The 17,687-nt window shown below is 38.0% G+C and overlaps 1 protein-coding gene across 1 annotated transcript in view; it reads right to left on the reverse strand.

The window, feature by feature from the left end:
* The window catches only part of LOC122793371 (probable E3 ubiquitin-protein ligase HERC6), a 962,939-nt gene that overhangs the window by 929,834 nt on the left and 15,418 nt on the right, over positions 1 to 17,687 (reverse strand). The window contains exon 2 of the mRNA XM_044061322.1: positions 1,182 to 1,338. Coding sequence (XP_043917257.1) covers positions 1,182 to 1,338 — 157 coding nt within the window. The remainder of the gene's footprint in view (positions 1 to 1,181; positions 1,339 to 17,687) is intronic.

A 17,687-nucleotide genomic window follows, 5' to 3' on the forward strand; every position in this document is an offset into this window, starting at 1 on the left:
AGAAATATCCATAAACATTTACTTACTTATTTGAATCTGTTGACTGGAGTACAGCACTGATCACAACAGACTAATTTCAGTCTCAGCCATGGCCTTGACATTCACAGTACAAGGCATGAATGACACCCAAGAGTGTCATCATGTTATGTTTGGTGAGGACATATGCTATGTACACCTCAAAACAAGCAGATGTGGAGGCTACAGTTATCTTGGCGAAGAGGTACTTGTCCTCAAAATCTGGAGAACCTCAGAGGTCCATGTGGATCAGTGCTCTACCCCTAGTTATTAAATACAAACACATACATACCTTTTGTTGCCCTATACAAAACATTTTGCTAAAATTGTAACACGTTTTTGCTAAACGTATAACATGTGTTAACATACTCATGTATTTACTGAAGATAAATACCTTGATCCATAATCTGTTCATTCCCTGTCTGCAAGAAAGGCCCGGCCTGAGACAAAAGATGTTTGGGTGCTAACCACTGAGACAGTTTGGTCAGAGGGGAGATGCTCCACTCACACAGCATATCCCCATGGAATGTGAAAACACTGGTTGCCTACCAGCAGCCTGGAGCCATGTTTTCTAGGCAGCTACAATTCTGAGATACAAGATCCTTGAATTTACGAATGACAGGTGATACCACACAGCATCATGTTGGGTGTTTGACATAAGGGTGTGCCCAAGGATTTTTAAAACTGTTCGTCAGTTTCCAGAACAGAGTCCCATCAGTCCCATCCCAAACACAAACATATTCAATACAGGCATTCTGAAAAGTATGCTACTTAAAATATAAATTAAAAAAAAATACATAATTTAAGAAATTAAAGGAATAAGTCAGTCTTTTGGCTTATACCCTGAAGCATTGTGTTGTATAAAACAAATATATGTTCTGGGATGCCCTTGGCTTTAAAGGCCTACTGCAGATGCTCCTTAGAAGAGTTGTATTCCTGGAGCCAGAACTTCCTTTCTTTAATGACTGACAACTACCCTAACTTTGGTAAAGGACGCAAACAATTAGGCATCAATTTTGATGCACAGCTAATCAGACTTAATATATTAACTTGGATGCAGTCAATTCTATTTGTTTACTTACTGTTTAATAACTCAGTGTTTGCTTCAAACTATTATATAATCTATATACACAAAAGTGTTGTTAAATTAAAAAAGTAATACTCACTTGGGGATGTGGACTGTCTTTGTTTCTGCTAAACCCAGCTGTCCATTGCTTCCACATCCCCAGGCAAAGACATCACCCTGATCACAAATGGCCAATGAATGTTCTTTTCCGCAGGCTACATGAAGAATTTTAAAGGTTTCCAGAGCTTGAATTTGGGCTTAAAAATAAGAACAAAACACAAGAACAAAATAAGTAAACATTACAATTCTGTTAAGACATTCCAAGGTTCAAAAGAGATCAGGACTTAAATGAACTCTGCACTGTTTGACTGAAAATGACTGGGGTAGATTATAAATGATGTATAATGTTTGCACCTGGGAGTGTCAGTATGGTTTGTGATGTAAAATGCTAGCAACTAAGATTGTGCTTGTGTGGTTTGTTTTCATTTATATAAATATATGATTGCCTATGTCATAAGGTTCAGTAACATAAAAAGATGGAGCAATTTGTGTGTGCGTGTCTCTGTTTATACCTACTTCTGTAGATGCATATTTATAAACAATAAAAGCATGCACAATGCCTGGCAAACAACCTAACAGTAAAATAATGTCATATCAAGTTTACTATGTCATTCTTCAGACTGTCCTTTCTTGCACCAGTCATCATTTTTATTTCATTTTGCCATGGCAAAAAGAGGCCATGTTTTTCCTACCAGTACTGATTATCATCTTTTTCAGAAGTTGAAGTTATCCTACCTAGTAATATAACCAATTTTATGATACTACAAAAATGCATTAATTGACAAAAATCATTTTGATGCTGCAGCCAGTACAAACAATCATAAACTTATGTACAGTTTGAGACTGGAAAAGGAGAAATGTACTCTGTTGACTCATCTCCAAGTGTGTCTTGCAGGATGCATTATATGGGCTTGCTTTACAACCAGACTCTCAGACAATTTACACTCTAGACAAGGTGCTACCCCAGATAAAACGTTTTACACAAGATGGTGGCTAGTCCTCAAGTTCTCTAGCATGCCATGTGCAAAGAACAAGGGCCCCAAACAATGCTCAATACTAAAAGAAAAACCTTATCGAATACTCTGCCAACAGATATAGAAGGCTCAGCATGTCAAAGAAAACCAGAATGTCACATGAGGGTGTGCAACACAATACCTCACAATGACAACAGCCAACAGTATAATAAGGTACTTTGTCCTTGCAACATCTGAACAGTGCAGCCACCCCTGCAATAACTACAGCTATCAGCACATACAGTGGAGGTAATACATTTGCCAGTCACTATTAGCTTTGTTCCGAGTGTCTCTACACATCAGTCCCATGTTACTGGATGCAGTACTGTGTTTGTGTGCTGTATCTTCTTAAATGTTGAAATAACCAAATTTCTCAGCCCTATAAGCATGTGTTGGCTTATTTAGTGGCCCCAAATTCCTCAGTACTTACTGTAGATCATATCCAGTACAAACACTCCATGCTCAAAACAGCATAGCATCATCAAACCCCAATAGCTGCAACCAGTTCATTACACTGTTTAAATCACAACACATTCTAGTTACATTCACTAGCAAAAAACATACATGGATATACAAGCACATTCCTACTGTATGATGCTGTGAAATATACCCCAGCAGCCTACACTACAACTTTCATGTTATGCACCAGTGGGTACCTGCCTCCCTGAAACATGGTGCAGGTCCTGTCTGTGCTACTACTCATAGCAAATGCAGAACTGCACAGTAACATACCAGATTTACCTAATAAAGCTTACCTACATGGCATATTACAGCATCACATTATCTCTACTCAGAGTAGATTCTGTACAGTAATGACCATAGGTGAGGTGAGTGCTAAATTCCATCCCATGATGCAACAGCACATCAGTAGACACTTTCAGTGCACTTTAAACCTACTTATACCTTTTACTATACTGACATTGTCCATCATATACACTAGACTACTGTGACAAGACAGGTACCTTAGCTTGTGTAAACAGGGACGTATGTCGCAGCTACTTTCATGCATGCATTTTTTCTCATGTGCTTTCACATGCAATGTGCAGCTGACATTTCAATGGAACCTGGGTCTGAACTTACCTAGCCAAAAAGGTACCCTGGCTTTCACCACCCAAGAACATTATTTTCCTGTGTCCCTGTCAAGCAGAGCCACAGAAGTGATCCCCGGGGTGAATTTCCTATCCCCCATCCACTCAAGATTTTTCTTGAAGAGTGCTAATGAGGAGCTCTGTTTGATATAGATAGGTAGTCTGTTCCAGAGTATGGGAAATCTCTGGGACAGGAATCTATCCCTCCAGCATGTTCTGTTTATTGTGGTGACAAAGGAAGAAAATACACCTGGGAACATCAGGAGATCCAGAGGAGCAGTGCTAACCTCCACTTACAACATAAATCACATTTCTAAATGTTGCAAGGTCACAGGAGTACAGACACTGCAACATTTAAATGCAAGCATGAAGGAAGTTTTTCTTCTTTTTTTTTTATATAAATATAAAATTGGGGGTATTCTGCAAGAATTAGGGATGTACGTTAACTTCAAGAATGGTGCATTGAATTAGTGTTACTACTATTTTAAATAATGTTAGCAGTGATCAAGTAGATTTTTGATAATATTTTGGTTTTGTTGAGACGTCAGGAGTGGCATGGTGGTGAAAATTATTTTTATATTATTTCATGCAATGATCAACCAGATATCTTTGGTAATATTTCTTTACAATTTGTATGGACAGTTGAAGTGAAATAAGCAATACTGTTTAGAAAGATGTTGGTAGTGATCAGCCATATATTTTGGGCAATATTTCTCTGGGCTTTGTGAGGTCTCTGGAGAAACTTGGATTGACATTTTACTGTACACTAACTTGTTTGTGTGGACTGTGGAGGTGAGATATTACATAGCCATCTGACAACTCTCAATGAATCAGGGGCAAATCTCAGCAGAACTGGGGACAAACAGAAATATAAGCCACGATCATTGACATTTAAAATATTAGTCTTTATACATATTTGAAGCGAAGAAATAAAAAAAAAAAAAAAAAAAAAAATCACAATCTTTTCTCCAAAAGACACCATTTTAGAAGGGATTGAGAGGGACAGGGCTAAAATTTCAGTCAAAGTCCAGTTTGAATCTGCACATATTATCTCATGCTTATCAAAAACCATCAGGGACACAGCTGTTGCTTTGTCTAAAGTGCAGAGTACAGGTATGCTGGCCACAAAATGGGTCTAGTATTTCACCTGTTATAGTAGGGGAGGTATGCCACCTACAGTACGAGATTTAGAATTTCTGAAAGTAAAGGTAAAAACTAATCTAACCTGTACTGTATGCTAATATGAACAGACTAAAAGTAGATTATAAAACAGGATTTAAAAGATGCTTTGCCACAACAGGATTGAGCGACTTCCAAACATATGTAAATCAAACTCATAAGTGCTACAGAAATCAGTAATAATCCCTATAGTACCACAGATAGTAGTGGCCTGTTATTTAACACAGTGCAATAGTATAGCAGAGCAATCTATGGTACAGCAGTAGTCAAAATTCTACAACAGAATAGAGGACAGTTTTTTACAGCTCCACTGCAGTCGGTGATCATGAGTGGTTTATCCAAAAGTAATCATATAAGTAAACTTACCATAACATTAGATGTCTGAATGATCATTGCTACAGTAGCCTAAGCTTATATGGGTTATGTCCTGCTAAGGATATAGCAGCTGGCCAGCTTTCAAAACTTTAGGGCACCTTCCATACACCCAAACTGTTAAGACAGTTTGAGCCAAGCCAACTAAAAGTTAGGTTTGGACACAAAGCCCTTAACAGCTTTCATTCCATCAGAGAGGGAGGGAGGCTAAAGCCCTGAGAAGGATAATCCTAGGGCAATATGTCCTCATACTGGCATAAAAAATATATACAAACAAAGGGGAAGAGTGCAGTTATGGTAGGTTTACTTACAACACTGTACTATGTTCTTCAAAAGGATCTCTGCTGCAAAAACCAAAACTTAAAAACCAAAACTTAAAATGGACTAGGAGGAGCGTCTAGGAATCCCTGGAGAGTGGTCCTAGTAAAGCTTGTACTAAATCAGGAGAAGGAATCTAGTTTAGAGAGCTTTGCAAAAGTATGCACAGAGGACGAAGTTGCTGCTTTCAGAATATTTCTAAAATCAACCCTTTCCAAAAAGCCTTAGATAAAGTCAAGGCCTTGGAAGAGTAAGCCTTGACCCTGGATGGAACAGTTTTGTTGTGGTGGGTATTAATAAAAGGTGACAGCAAGAGACAATTTGGAAATAGTCTGCTTTAACACATTTTTTACCTCCGCAAGAAATGAACAGCTGATCAGAAGTTCTGAAAGATTATGTTCTATCAAGACAGGACCATAGCTGTCATTGGACATCAAAGGTATGAAGTACCCTTTCTCCCTTGTGCTATCCATGTCCAGGAACAGATCTGGGTCCCCCTTGCTTCTTTATGTACATCATCAGTCTGGTGTTATCTGTAAATACTTGTAGAGGTCCTCACTCCAGTGTTGTATGCAAATACTTGTAGAGGTACCAGGGACTACAGACAGAGCGAGGGCATTTATAAGAGCGAACATCTCTTATGTTTGTGTGCGTTTTTGTTTGTCTGAATTGTTTCAAAGACAAACTCCAAAATTAGAATCTGAAAAAAATTCTAGCAATGTTGATGGGACCAGATCTTTCTAGTACCAGCAGAATTTACTCATGTGGAGTCTTGCAAGCGGTATCATAGATACCAGAGACCAGAATCCGGAGGAATTCTCTTGCTGCGATGGAATTCTGCATAGAAAACAATTAATAGATCTAAATGGAGATCTATTTTTTTTTCCTTTGGAAGAAAGGATCTTTGAACTCAGGTGTCCAAAAGACACCTCAGAAAAATAAAACTATGTTCTGTTGGAATCCCAGCCTGTGCAAGAAATTCCTTATGCAAGAGAGTCCTGACACTTAGAAAAAGACACTGCAATGATAAGCAAGTCATCTTAACAACAAAGTCTTGCAAAGCCTATAAAGGAGATAGATACCTTGTGAACACCCTCTGAACAGAAGGTAGCCCAAACAGTAATGCGGAAAGCTATCGGGTTCACATTATGAAACATCTGAAATCTGGATCTATAGGAATGTGATAATACGTATCATTTATAGCTAGGGTCACCATAAAATGCAAATGGGGAATAAGGGGCAACAAGTTGTGAGTGAGAACGTTTTTAACTTTGGTAATACCAAACAAGTTCAGAAAGAAAGGTCCAGAACTAGGTCTCCAAGAATGTGCCTTGCTTGGCACCAAAAACTTTCTTGAACAAAACCCATCTCCTAACTATGGAGGAAGGACAATTTCTACCAGCCCCTGAGCAAGTATGCAGTTGATGTTAGGAGGGAAAAGAACAGTTTGGTATGGTGGGTGAAGAAGAATCCCCTGAAAAGGTGGGAGAGACTACTACTGCCATCTGTAACCTGATGGATTACTCTCAAAACATATCTGTCTGAAACAATCTGCTACCAGAAAGAGAAACTGATGTCCAGGCTTTGCTTTCCTACCTCGGTAGTCCCTTAATCCTTCCAAAGAAGGAAAATCCTTATTAAAAGGGTCCTTTGTTCTTTGGGGGGGTTACTGTTCTCTTTTTGGTAACAGTTCTGCCATTCCTTTTTAAATATTTGTTTACCAACAGCTTGTTGGGATGATTTATTTTTCTTTTTAAAGAAAATGCTAGAGGCAGCAACGAATCCCTTAACAAACTTGGAGTAGGGGAGGCTGAAAAATCTGAGAGTTGCTTCGAATCAGCTTCCTTCTCCCACTTTTTTTAAATGAGCTCTGCAACAGGAGGTCCAAAACTTAGTTGTCTATCCAAGTAAGACTTTAATATTTCATTTTTAAAATCTTCTTGTAAATTTTGAAAATGCATCTAGGCAAACTTCCTCTAACAGTTCCAGTGGCATCAGCATTATATGCATGTTTCAAAACAGTCAGTATTCACTATAGATACAGAGGACACAGAGTTGCACAAACCAGATTTCTCCTTACAAGAGGAGATGTGACAAAATTAGTCATATTCACACAAGAGGCAAGCATAAACTTCATCATACGAGCTTGACAGCAGAGAATTCTAAATGCAGTGTTGCAGAAGAATTTCTTTTTTCCCCAAATCTATCAAGTTTTCACATCTTTGTCAGAAAAGCAGGGATTGATATTTCAGTCACATAAATCACCAAAAAAATGAGGTACCACTAGGAGCTCCGTGCAAAAAGATGTTAATCTTCACAAAAATCCACAAAACATGCTGAAATTCCACAGTATTGCTCAGGTTAAGAGCTTTCGACCTTCAACAAGGCCTTATTCAGAACTAAAGAACACTTGTAATCTAACATTATCTAATATCTATCTAATTAAACAGTGGCCAATCAACAAGCGTACTTCAAAGACAATACAATATGCAAACTGTCTGTTAAAGTAACACTCCTGCTTTTATGCAATACTCCTCTCATTAGTTAAAAGATGCATTCACATAAGTTATAACACCAAAAAAGCTACAATATATTAAAACATATGTATATATTATTATGCATATTTTTTAATACATATACTAAAGGAAAAGACAGTGCAAAATTTTTCATTTGCACTTGTCACATACATTTTTTCTCTGTAAAATAACTTTGTAATGAACTGCTGCATTCAACCCAGGTGTGTTACAGCATTAAATAGGACTTTCCACCAAAATTCTCTGTAGTTCAACTCAACCTCTCCGTCTCCATTGTAACTCACTGGAATGTGATTTATAACTGCAAAAATAAATCTTGGTGTGCCCTTCCTGCAAAGATATGTGCCTAACCAAGGCATTGTCCATGTTTTTATTTTTAATGGCATAATAAATGCTCATACATCCTATTTTTCAACTGCCTCTTAGTCTTGCCAATGTATAAAGCTGTGCAGGACGCACACCTAACTAAATAAACCACAAAGGTGGAATTGCAAGTAAAATGACCTGGTATCTGCCATATTTTTTCATTGGTACTAACCTCGAAATAAGGCCCTTCTTGTATATATCTGCAAAAATTACAATTTTGACACGTGAAGTTCCTCTGCTCCCCCTCCCCTCTCACAAGCAGAATTTTCTTTCACTTAACAATTCTTTGAAATTCTTGGCCTTCTTGTTAATAAAATTCAATTTTCCCCTAAAACAGACATCAAATCTCCATGTGCACCTAAAATTCTCCAGTCATTACTGATAATGTTTCTAATTGCCCCACTATTGGTGGTAAACAGTGGCATACAAATGGACCACTCTTTCTGTTTAGAAACATATTTTCCCTTTCTACTGCTTGATATAACCCCTGCATCTAAACCTGTCATGAAATTTATCAACAAGGTAAGCCTTTTTAACTTTAACTGTCCCTTCACTATATTGTGCTTCATATAGGTGGGGTGCATACTTGAATAGTGTAACAAACTGCTACTAGCAACATTCTTATAGCTAATAACGGACCTCAAATTAAATGTATGACCACATTTAAATACTTCCAGATCCAAAAATGTAATCTTAGTGGTGTCACTAACATGGGTGAAACTCAAAAAAATCAGTGCTGCCATTTAAATGCTTGATAAAATCCTCTAACTGTTCCTTGTCCCCTTCCCATACAAAAAACAAATAGTCAATAAAACGATAATAATGCTTAACCAGGAAGTAGCCTGGTAGTTGAACCAAAAGATAAGTTTCCCAATAATTCATAAACAAAGTTGGCATGGCCACTCCTTTGGTCTGCAAAAAATACTCTCCATTAAAAGTAAAAAAAAAAAAAAAAAAAAGTTACTCAAAATATACTCAATGCATTTAAGCATTGATATTTACCACGTTTACTAGCAGCTGGATTCACTAAAACAGCTGCAGAGTCTGACCTGGGATGAGTGTATAAAAAATTAACTTGATTAACCCACTTTATACAGTCTTCTGTCTGCTTTTGGGGAGCAGCAGGATGATGGTCAAGGAAGTCGCAGGCTGTGAGAAAAATACCTCCAAAACAGAGAGAGCAGGAGGAATAGAAGTAGGTTCTAAAAATTTCAGTTGCAACAAATCTGAGAAAATGGAAAGCATCACAGTTTTCACACTGAAACAACTGATTCTTTCTGGAAATAGTCCCAGAGAAAGAGAATTCTTCAAAGGGACTGTCTGAAGCCACACTCTTCAGAATCTGAATTACAAATCTGAGGAAATACACCAAACTCTATCCCTTCATAATCATTCTTACATTCAAAATGATGAACCTCTTCAGGAAATATAGAATCCCCTTCTCTTATCAGAAACAGCCATACAGGAAGGGTCAACAGCCTGCATTAAACTCTGAGCTAAGTGCAATAAATTATTCCTGCCCAGAATAACCACAACTAGAGACTTATGTTACGTTTTTGTTGATTTTTGACAGGAATTTCAGAAGAAAACAGACATTTATGCCATCAAAAACCTCCCTATTGATGGGCACATCTTTCTGGCTATACAGAGAGGCATTTTCTGCCCCTTCCCCGAATACCAACATGAGTGGCTCTCCCTTTCTCACTAAGAGCCCTCCAACAGCCTCAGAGGACATGTCTAACCTGTGGTTCATGGTGTCTGTAGGGACCCAAAGGAAAAAAGTGAGTGGTCTGAACAACTAGTTTTATCACGGTAGAGTCACCTATCCGTGGCTGTGTCACTTTAGCAGCCTGCTGTGGCAGCAAAGGCCGTTTCTTCTTTTTGCAGCTGGAAAAAGGAAGAACCAAGGCACCAGTAGGTTGTTCCTTCGTTAAAATGGAAAAGGCACCAGATTCCCAAGGAAAGCTAGTAGCAGCATTTGGTAAAACCAGCAAGTTGCATAAAAGTAATTTTCCCTATTAAAACACAGTCTGATTAATTGTTTGAGTACATAAGGGAAGAATGCTTACCTTAGTTTTGGGATTTGTAGGGGTTTATTAATTATGATGTGATTTTAACTGTGGACAAGACTTGGCTTGTATACCACCAGAACAGAACTGGTGCATTTAGTTAGCTCTATGGTATTCCAAGGGCTTAACTAAATTGTTTCTCTCTCAAATTGCACCAGCATTGCATGTACCCATCTTATTTCTACACTCTTATATGCATCACCAATATTCACCAATCTTAGAAAATCAGACCTTGTCATTCTTCAAATCTGTTATAATAAAATTGCCAAATTTGCAACAAATATGCCCATCAAACACCATCATTGCATTCCTCTAAAAGCTCTTGATTGGCTGGAACTTCCCAATCTCATTCTTTATAACCAATTTATAACAACCCACTAACTTCTTCACTGCTCTGACAAAATCCCTCCTTTACAAAATCTACCTCACCCAAGCACTAAAGCTAGAGTTCTATGATCAAATCAAAAACTCCTACTAGAGGTAAACACCAATAACTCCACTGGTACTTCCTCTACAGCAACTCAATTGCTAAGCAATGGCACAACCCCCCCCCCCCCCAAATATTACAACTATTAACTACCCTCATCCCCTATAAAAAAAAAACTTAATCTCATCTTCAGCATGTTTGGTTATATAACTGCAATTCAGACTAATCTCCTACTAGTACTTTCAATCTATTTATACATCTGTCTCTATTCATTTCCCACCCCACTACTTCCCCTTCCTTGCTTTACTTCCCAATATCATTTCTTCGGTTATATCTCTATACTTCTCTAAATGCCTGTTTCCTTTGATCCATCTTACTTTACACCTTTGTATTATTCCTCTATATATGTGTATATGTCTGCAACCTTCCTATATATAATTTTGACCTTGCCACTTACTACTCTCTAATCAACCCCTCCTCTTTCTAATCATTATTTCCTAACTATACCTACTCTCTCTCCCATTAACTCAGTACCCTTCCTATCCACTCATTTATACATATTTCTTCCTACCAGCTATTTTTTAATGTATTTATATCCCATTCTTTTCTGATGTATTTGATGTCTAACATTTTTCAAAAGCTTTAATAGAAAAGTGCATGTATACTATATATAATTGCATTTAATGTAACGGTATATCAACTGTCTAATTTAATATTTTACTGTTTACTTGGGGCTTTTCCCCCCGGGCCTCCACTGAAAAAGAGCACATAGCCAAGAAAGTCCCACTGGGCAACAAATGTAAAATAAATAATGAAGTGTATCACTACAGATGAATGCAGCCATGCAATTGTTTCCATAAAATATACTCACAAAAGTCCACCTGAACTAGAGGCAGCCAACCAATTTAAAGCTATTAGTGACAGTCAACTGCAGAATAAGCCAAGCATAGCTGGCCTTATGTATAGGCAAACTAGACAGCCACCTAGGGTAACATTTGGCCAGGGGTTCTTTCATGGTATGCATATTTAATTGTATATTTAAGTGCTATAAGTTCCAAGCTTCCATCTTGGTCCCACCCACAACCTACATTAGGAATCAGGGTTTTTTGTACAGTTCATGGATGGGACTGAACTGGAAACAAAGAAGTTTTGAACTGAAAACCAAGAGAAATGACTGAGAAAAAGTCAAAAAGCAGTAGAGAGTAGACTGTGCGGAAGGGTTTAGATAGTATAGCGTTTTTTTTTTTTTTTATTATTATTATTATCCTGGCAGTTAACCAGATATTAGGGATACTGGACAGCAGTGCTAACCAAGACATCTATGTGAAGAGCTACCATTAAAAGGATCTACATGTTGTGCTTAATTTCCATTTAGGGTGAAGTAGTGTTTATTTATTTATTTATATTTGTTGGCCGGGGGTGTCCGACTGGACGTAGGTCCATTTTTAGCGGAGGCCCGGGGAGAAAAGCTCCACAGTTAAAATAAACAGACAGTAATTACATTGGATTACATAGCGATTAACAATTTACATAGCAATTACTTACAACATATTTACAGATGAAGAACATAGTACATCAGTAGACAACTATAATCTTTATCTGTGAAGTACCTAACAGACATTAACAAATGTTACAATAAGAAGTTCCTGCTGTATAATAAGTACTAGGCTTATGAGCATCTGAGCTTGCTATAATCAAGGTAGTTAGTGGAGTGGAAAGAAAGGTAGTGGTTGGATAGGGTGGGTGATATTAGAGTGGCAGTTGCAAGGGCATAGCCAGCATGTTTTTAGGTGCGCTTTTAGTAAAGTTTTGAAGTGGGTGCATGATGGTATGGAGGTAATTGTTGGGTGGGAGGGAGTTCCATAATTTGGCTATGGTGCAAGAGAATAGTGCTTCACCAGCAGAGTTATTGGCTTGGGTGCTCTGCAAGTGATTTTTTGTTGCTGGATCTTAGTGGTCTGGTGGTGCGATAGGGTTGGAGTAGATTTTGGAGGGATGGGACATTTAGTGGATGGTTTACTAGTTTGTGGGCGAGTGAGAGTTAATACCATTAAAGGAGGCGAGGGAGTTCAAGCCAACCCAGTTCAGCAAGGGAGAGACGGTGGTGACTACGGTACGATGCCCCTGTGGCGAATTTGGCGATTTTGTTGTAGCCGGTCTCTAGCTTGTTAAGATCGCATTGCCTTAGGTTGGTATATATTGGAGAGGCATAAAGTAGGGTGAAGATAAGATGGGAATTTGCTATTTTGGTGAGAAGTTGCTTATTTCTGTATAACGCTCCTAGTTTTTTTGTGGACTTTTTATGGTCATGAGTATGTAAAATGTCAAATTTTAGTTTATTGTCTATTTCCACTCCTGGTAATTTGGTGTGTTCAGTTGGGTATATAGTGGTGTTGCCTTTTGCTGTGATGTTAAAGTGAGAGTTGTTTTGAGTATGTTTGGTGGGTTGGAAGAGGAGTAGTTTAGTTTTGTTTGGGTTGAGTATTAGTTGGGCATCGGATAACCAAGTTTCAACAGAGGAAAAGGCTTCCTGTGTGACTTTTTGCAGTTTGGGTAAGGACTGGGCTGAGCAGATGATAGTGGAGCCATCTGCGTATTGTATGAGTGTGCCATGTTTGGTGGCAGAGGCTAGATTATTGGTGAAAACAGAGAAGAGTAGGGGTCCAAGGATGCATCCTTGGGGAACCCCTATGGAAACAGGTAGTTGTGGAGATATGTCATTCTGCCATACAACGGATTGTTGGTGGTCAGACAGGTAACTCTGAAACCACTTGGTCACCGATTGTGAGAAGCATAGGTTATTGAGGACAGAAATAAGTTGTTTGTGTAGGACCATGTCAAATGCTTTAGATAGGTCTAGGAAAGTAGCAGAGGAGAGATAGCCATTGTTTTTATGCTGAAGGATAGTGTTAGTAAAGGAGAGTAAGACAGTGGTGGTGCTATGGTTTGGTCAGACACCATGCTGAGTATTGGAAAGGAGGTAGTCTTGAGACCTGAGAGTGTATGCATCTCTCTAGCATTTTGGAGAGTGGAGAGAGAATAGCTATGGGACAGTAATTGGTTAGTTCTGTGGAGGGTCCGCCTTTGTGGAGGGGAATTATATGTGATACTTTCCACAGTGTGGGAACATAACTTTCTGACCGAGATTGGTTAATCAAGATGGATACTGGGTAGGCCAGAGCATCAGCTGCGATTTGTAGGTATTCACTTGGGAGGTTGTCTGCTGCTAATTTGGTGGGCTTAAAGTTTAGTTAAGAGTTTTTCTTTATGTTGGAGGTAGGTACAGGAGAAAAAGAGAAGGCAGTGGGGAGATTACTAGTTGAAGGTGTGGGTTGGAGGGGAGGGGGGTTGTGTTGTTTAGCTAGTGATAGTATGGTTTGTGTAAAGTGTGTGTTGAATGAGGAAACAATATTTTCTGAGGAGTGAGGGATGTTAGGAGGAGGGGTACTGACTTTACCTGGGTGGAGGATGGAGTTTATGGAGGACAAGAATTGTTTGGGGCTGTGTTGGGAGGAGTCTAGCGCAGACTGGTAGTATTGGAATTTGTCCTGTTTTATTAGCTTTAGACTATTGCGTAGTTCTAGGAATTTCTGTCTAGTTGAGGGGGTAGTGTTAGATGGAATTTTTTTTTTAAAAAAGAAAGTTTTAAAATTATAACTTGACAGCAAATTATACATTTGTGTAAATGAAAACAAACCATACTGACAAAAAATTAGTTGTAAAAATTATACATCACTTATAAATCTATCCAATTGTCAGTCAAATGCATAGCTCATTGAAATCCTGCCTTCTTTTAAACCTCATGCTTTGTTCCCATAGTTCCTTTTTCCTATGTAATGTGTCCCTACCCTTTTCTAAAATAGGATTTGCAGTTGTTTTATCTTAGTTACTAGATTATATGTACAAAAGCAACGGAACGAACCAGGCAGAATCCAGGCAAGAGGCTAAAGCACAAAAGTCAGTGTCGCTGTATAAGCACAAAAGTCAGTAATGCTGTATAAAAGCACAACAATCAATAATGCTTTATGAAATCATTCATCATGGCAAGGAATCCAAGAACCAGGCAAGAAGTCTTCAAATAATAAAACAATCCACAGGTTTAATAAAAACTGGTAAGCGCTTTTGTTGTTCAGCTTCTTCAGACCAAGTACAAATTATATATATATATATATATATACATACATATACACACACATATATACACACACACACACACACACATACATATAATCAAAACTTCATCCAATCAGAGGCTGTTCAAAGTAATTAAAAAATTGGCAAGTAGCAGACCCTTAATTGAATCATTCATCTGAGACGAATGAATACTCATTCAAATTACAAAGCAAACAAAATAAGTAATACTAAAACATGCTAAAATAGCTGCACTAAAATCTATCTAATAAAAAAACATAAATATATACATATAGTGAATGAAGGGTTACATAATGCTGTACTCTTAAATGAACCATACTAAACAAGAATGTATAACTATATAAATATACATACAAATATCGTATTAAACCTTTATTAAAGAAAAGAAGGTTACATACAAATATCATATAGTCCCAAAAATCATGTATCCCAAAAATCATGTATGTATATTTATATAGTTATACATTCTTGTTTAGTATGAGTACAGCATTATGTAACCCTTAATTCACTATATGTATATGATGTATATGTTTTTGTTTCTTTATTAGATTTTAATGCAGCTATTTTAGCGTGTTTTAGTATTACTTATTTTGTTTGCTTTGTAATTTGAATGAGTATTCATTCGTCTCAGATGAATGATTCAATTAAGGGTCTGCTACGTGCCAATTTTTTTTAATTACTTTGAACAGCCTCTGATTGGATGACGTTTTGATAATATGTACATATTATATATATATATATATATATATATATATATATATATATATATATAGTGTGATTCCTTTAGTTTGTACTTGGTCTGAAGAAGCTCTACAGCAAAAGCGCTTACCAGTTTTTATTAAACCTGTGGATTGTTTTATTATTTGAAGACTTCTTGCGTGGTTCTTGGATTCCTTGCCATGATGAATGATTTCATAAAGCATTATTGATTGTTGTGCTTTTATACAGTATTACTGACTTTTGTGCTTATACAGCGACACTGACTTTTATGCTTTTGCCTCTTGCCTGGATTCTGTCTGGTTCGTTCCGTTGCTTTTGTACATATTTTATTTCTGCCAGTTATTTTCTAGCAATGGAAGATTTACCTCTTGGGCTGCTGGTTATAATTATTATACTACTATTAGTTACTATATTCACTACTTCTAGTACGCTCTGTTTAGACTTTGATTTCCATTTTCTAATAATTTACTTTTTGGCAGCTACTCAGCAACGCCTTACTATGTATAGGCAATTCCAATTCTGTATCATAAGTCAAAAAACATAACTTCCTTAGTTAGTACTCTGCAGGGAATTTTTAAAGTCTGCCAAATCATTACACTCCCAGAAAATATATGTTCCTAACGATCTCTTTCTTCGATATCACATCTTCAACATTTGCTGTCCACTTGAGGAAAAAATCTATACAGTCTACTTGTGATATAAAAATGGCTATGTAAACACTTCCAAGTAAAGATCCTAAATCTTCTAGAATTTGTTGCATACTTGGGAAACATACATATGTTCCCCCATTTTTCCTTGTAAATTGCTTTTCCAATCTCTTCCCAATCCTTTTTAATCTCCTCTGATTGATTCTTACAGTTATCATGCAATATTTTATATGCTGCACTAATTATTCCTTTCTTAACAGCAGCTTCTGTTCTAGAGTCTACTAACTAATTATTCCTTTTTTAACAGCAGCTTCTGTTCTAGAGTCTACTAAGAGCTATATCAGTGCTGGTCTTTCACTTAGGATCCTCCCATCTTTCCCTTTGCCTATACACAGGTATCAGTCCTCGATACAGAAGGTAATTTCTAGCCTGCAGTCCAAATAAATTATTGGCCTCTTCCCATTCTATTACCTTTCAGTCTCTATTTACTCCAATACCTTGGTTCTTTTGCCAGTTTCCCAATAAATTCCAGCCTGCTCTTGCCCATCATCTGTATCCCTAATTGCAGTCATCCCCATCAGCAGAATCTCCTTTCTCCATTCCCATGTTGGCTTAGTTCTTAGAATATTTTCTGCTACTTCATGACTATATATTCCGAATGGTTATTGTTATTCTCCTTAAGGATCTGCATCCAAATTCATAGTCCCTCCTTGTTTCTTGACCCCCCCATTCCGTCACCATTCCTTTCCACGTTGAATTATAACTTTCTGCTTGTGCTGTGTATTGGAGCCTTAACTGTGTAGCTCTGATAGGTTCATACTAGGCTATCTGCCCTAGGGCATTTATAAGCCTAGCCAGAGTGTGTGTGGCTTTCACCACCCCTTAGGATGAGAATACTATACCCATTAGTTTGCTGTGCCTCTGTCCAGCAGTGATACAGAGATGATTCCCAGGGTAAACCTACGATCTCCCATCCACTCGTCAAGATTTCTCTTGAACAGAGTCAGTGAGGGGCTCTGCCTCACATGGACTGGGATTCTGTTCCATAGTGTAGGGAGTCTCTGGGTGATGAATCTGTCCCTCCAGCACGTCCTATTTATATCCGTGTTGAGGTTTAAGTCTCTTGCTCTCGTGGCTCTGGTGGATTTGGATTTTTTGAGGTGGAGCATGTCCATTAATTCCGGGTTGGACATGGCCTTTTATGTCAGGCACAGATCACCTCTGAGCAGACGGTATGTGACTGAATAGAGCTGGAGTTTCTTCAGTCAGGCATCGTATGACATATGTTTGAGCCCTTTATCCTTTTGGTGAGGAACTTTTGGGGTCTTTCCAACTGCTGCAGGTGTCGGGTAAGGTACATTCCGAATGGGGCGTTGTACTCAATCATTGGTCTGATAAGTGAAGAGTACAGGGGTACAATGACCTCTCCTGATCTGGATGTGAATCCCTTCATGATCAGGTGGGCAATGTAGAAGGTCTTCCTAACCACTTTGGCAATGTGAGTCTCAAAAGAGAGGTTACTGTCAACTTGGGTCCCCAGGTCCCTGATAACTTCTTCCGTGTTTAATGGATTACCACCTATGTGGTAATTAGGGGTTACCTTGTTTTCCCAAAGGGTATGACTATACATTTTTTGGCATTTAGCTTAAGGCCATGGCTCT

The sequence above is a fragment of the Protopterus annectens genome, chromosome 2.part0 (assembly GCF_019279795.1).
Source record: "Protopterus annectens isolate FY-2018-M chromosome 2.part0, PAN1.0, whole genome shotgun sequence".
Classification (NCBI taxonomy): Eukaryota; Metazoa; Chordata; order Ceratodontiformes; family Protopteridae; genus Protopterus; species Protopterus annectens.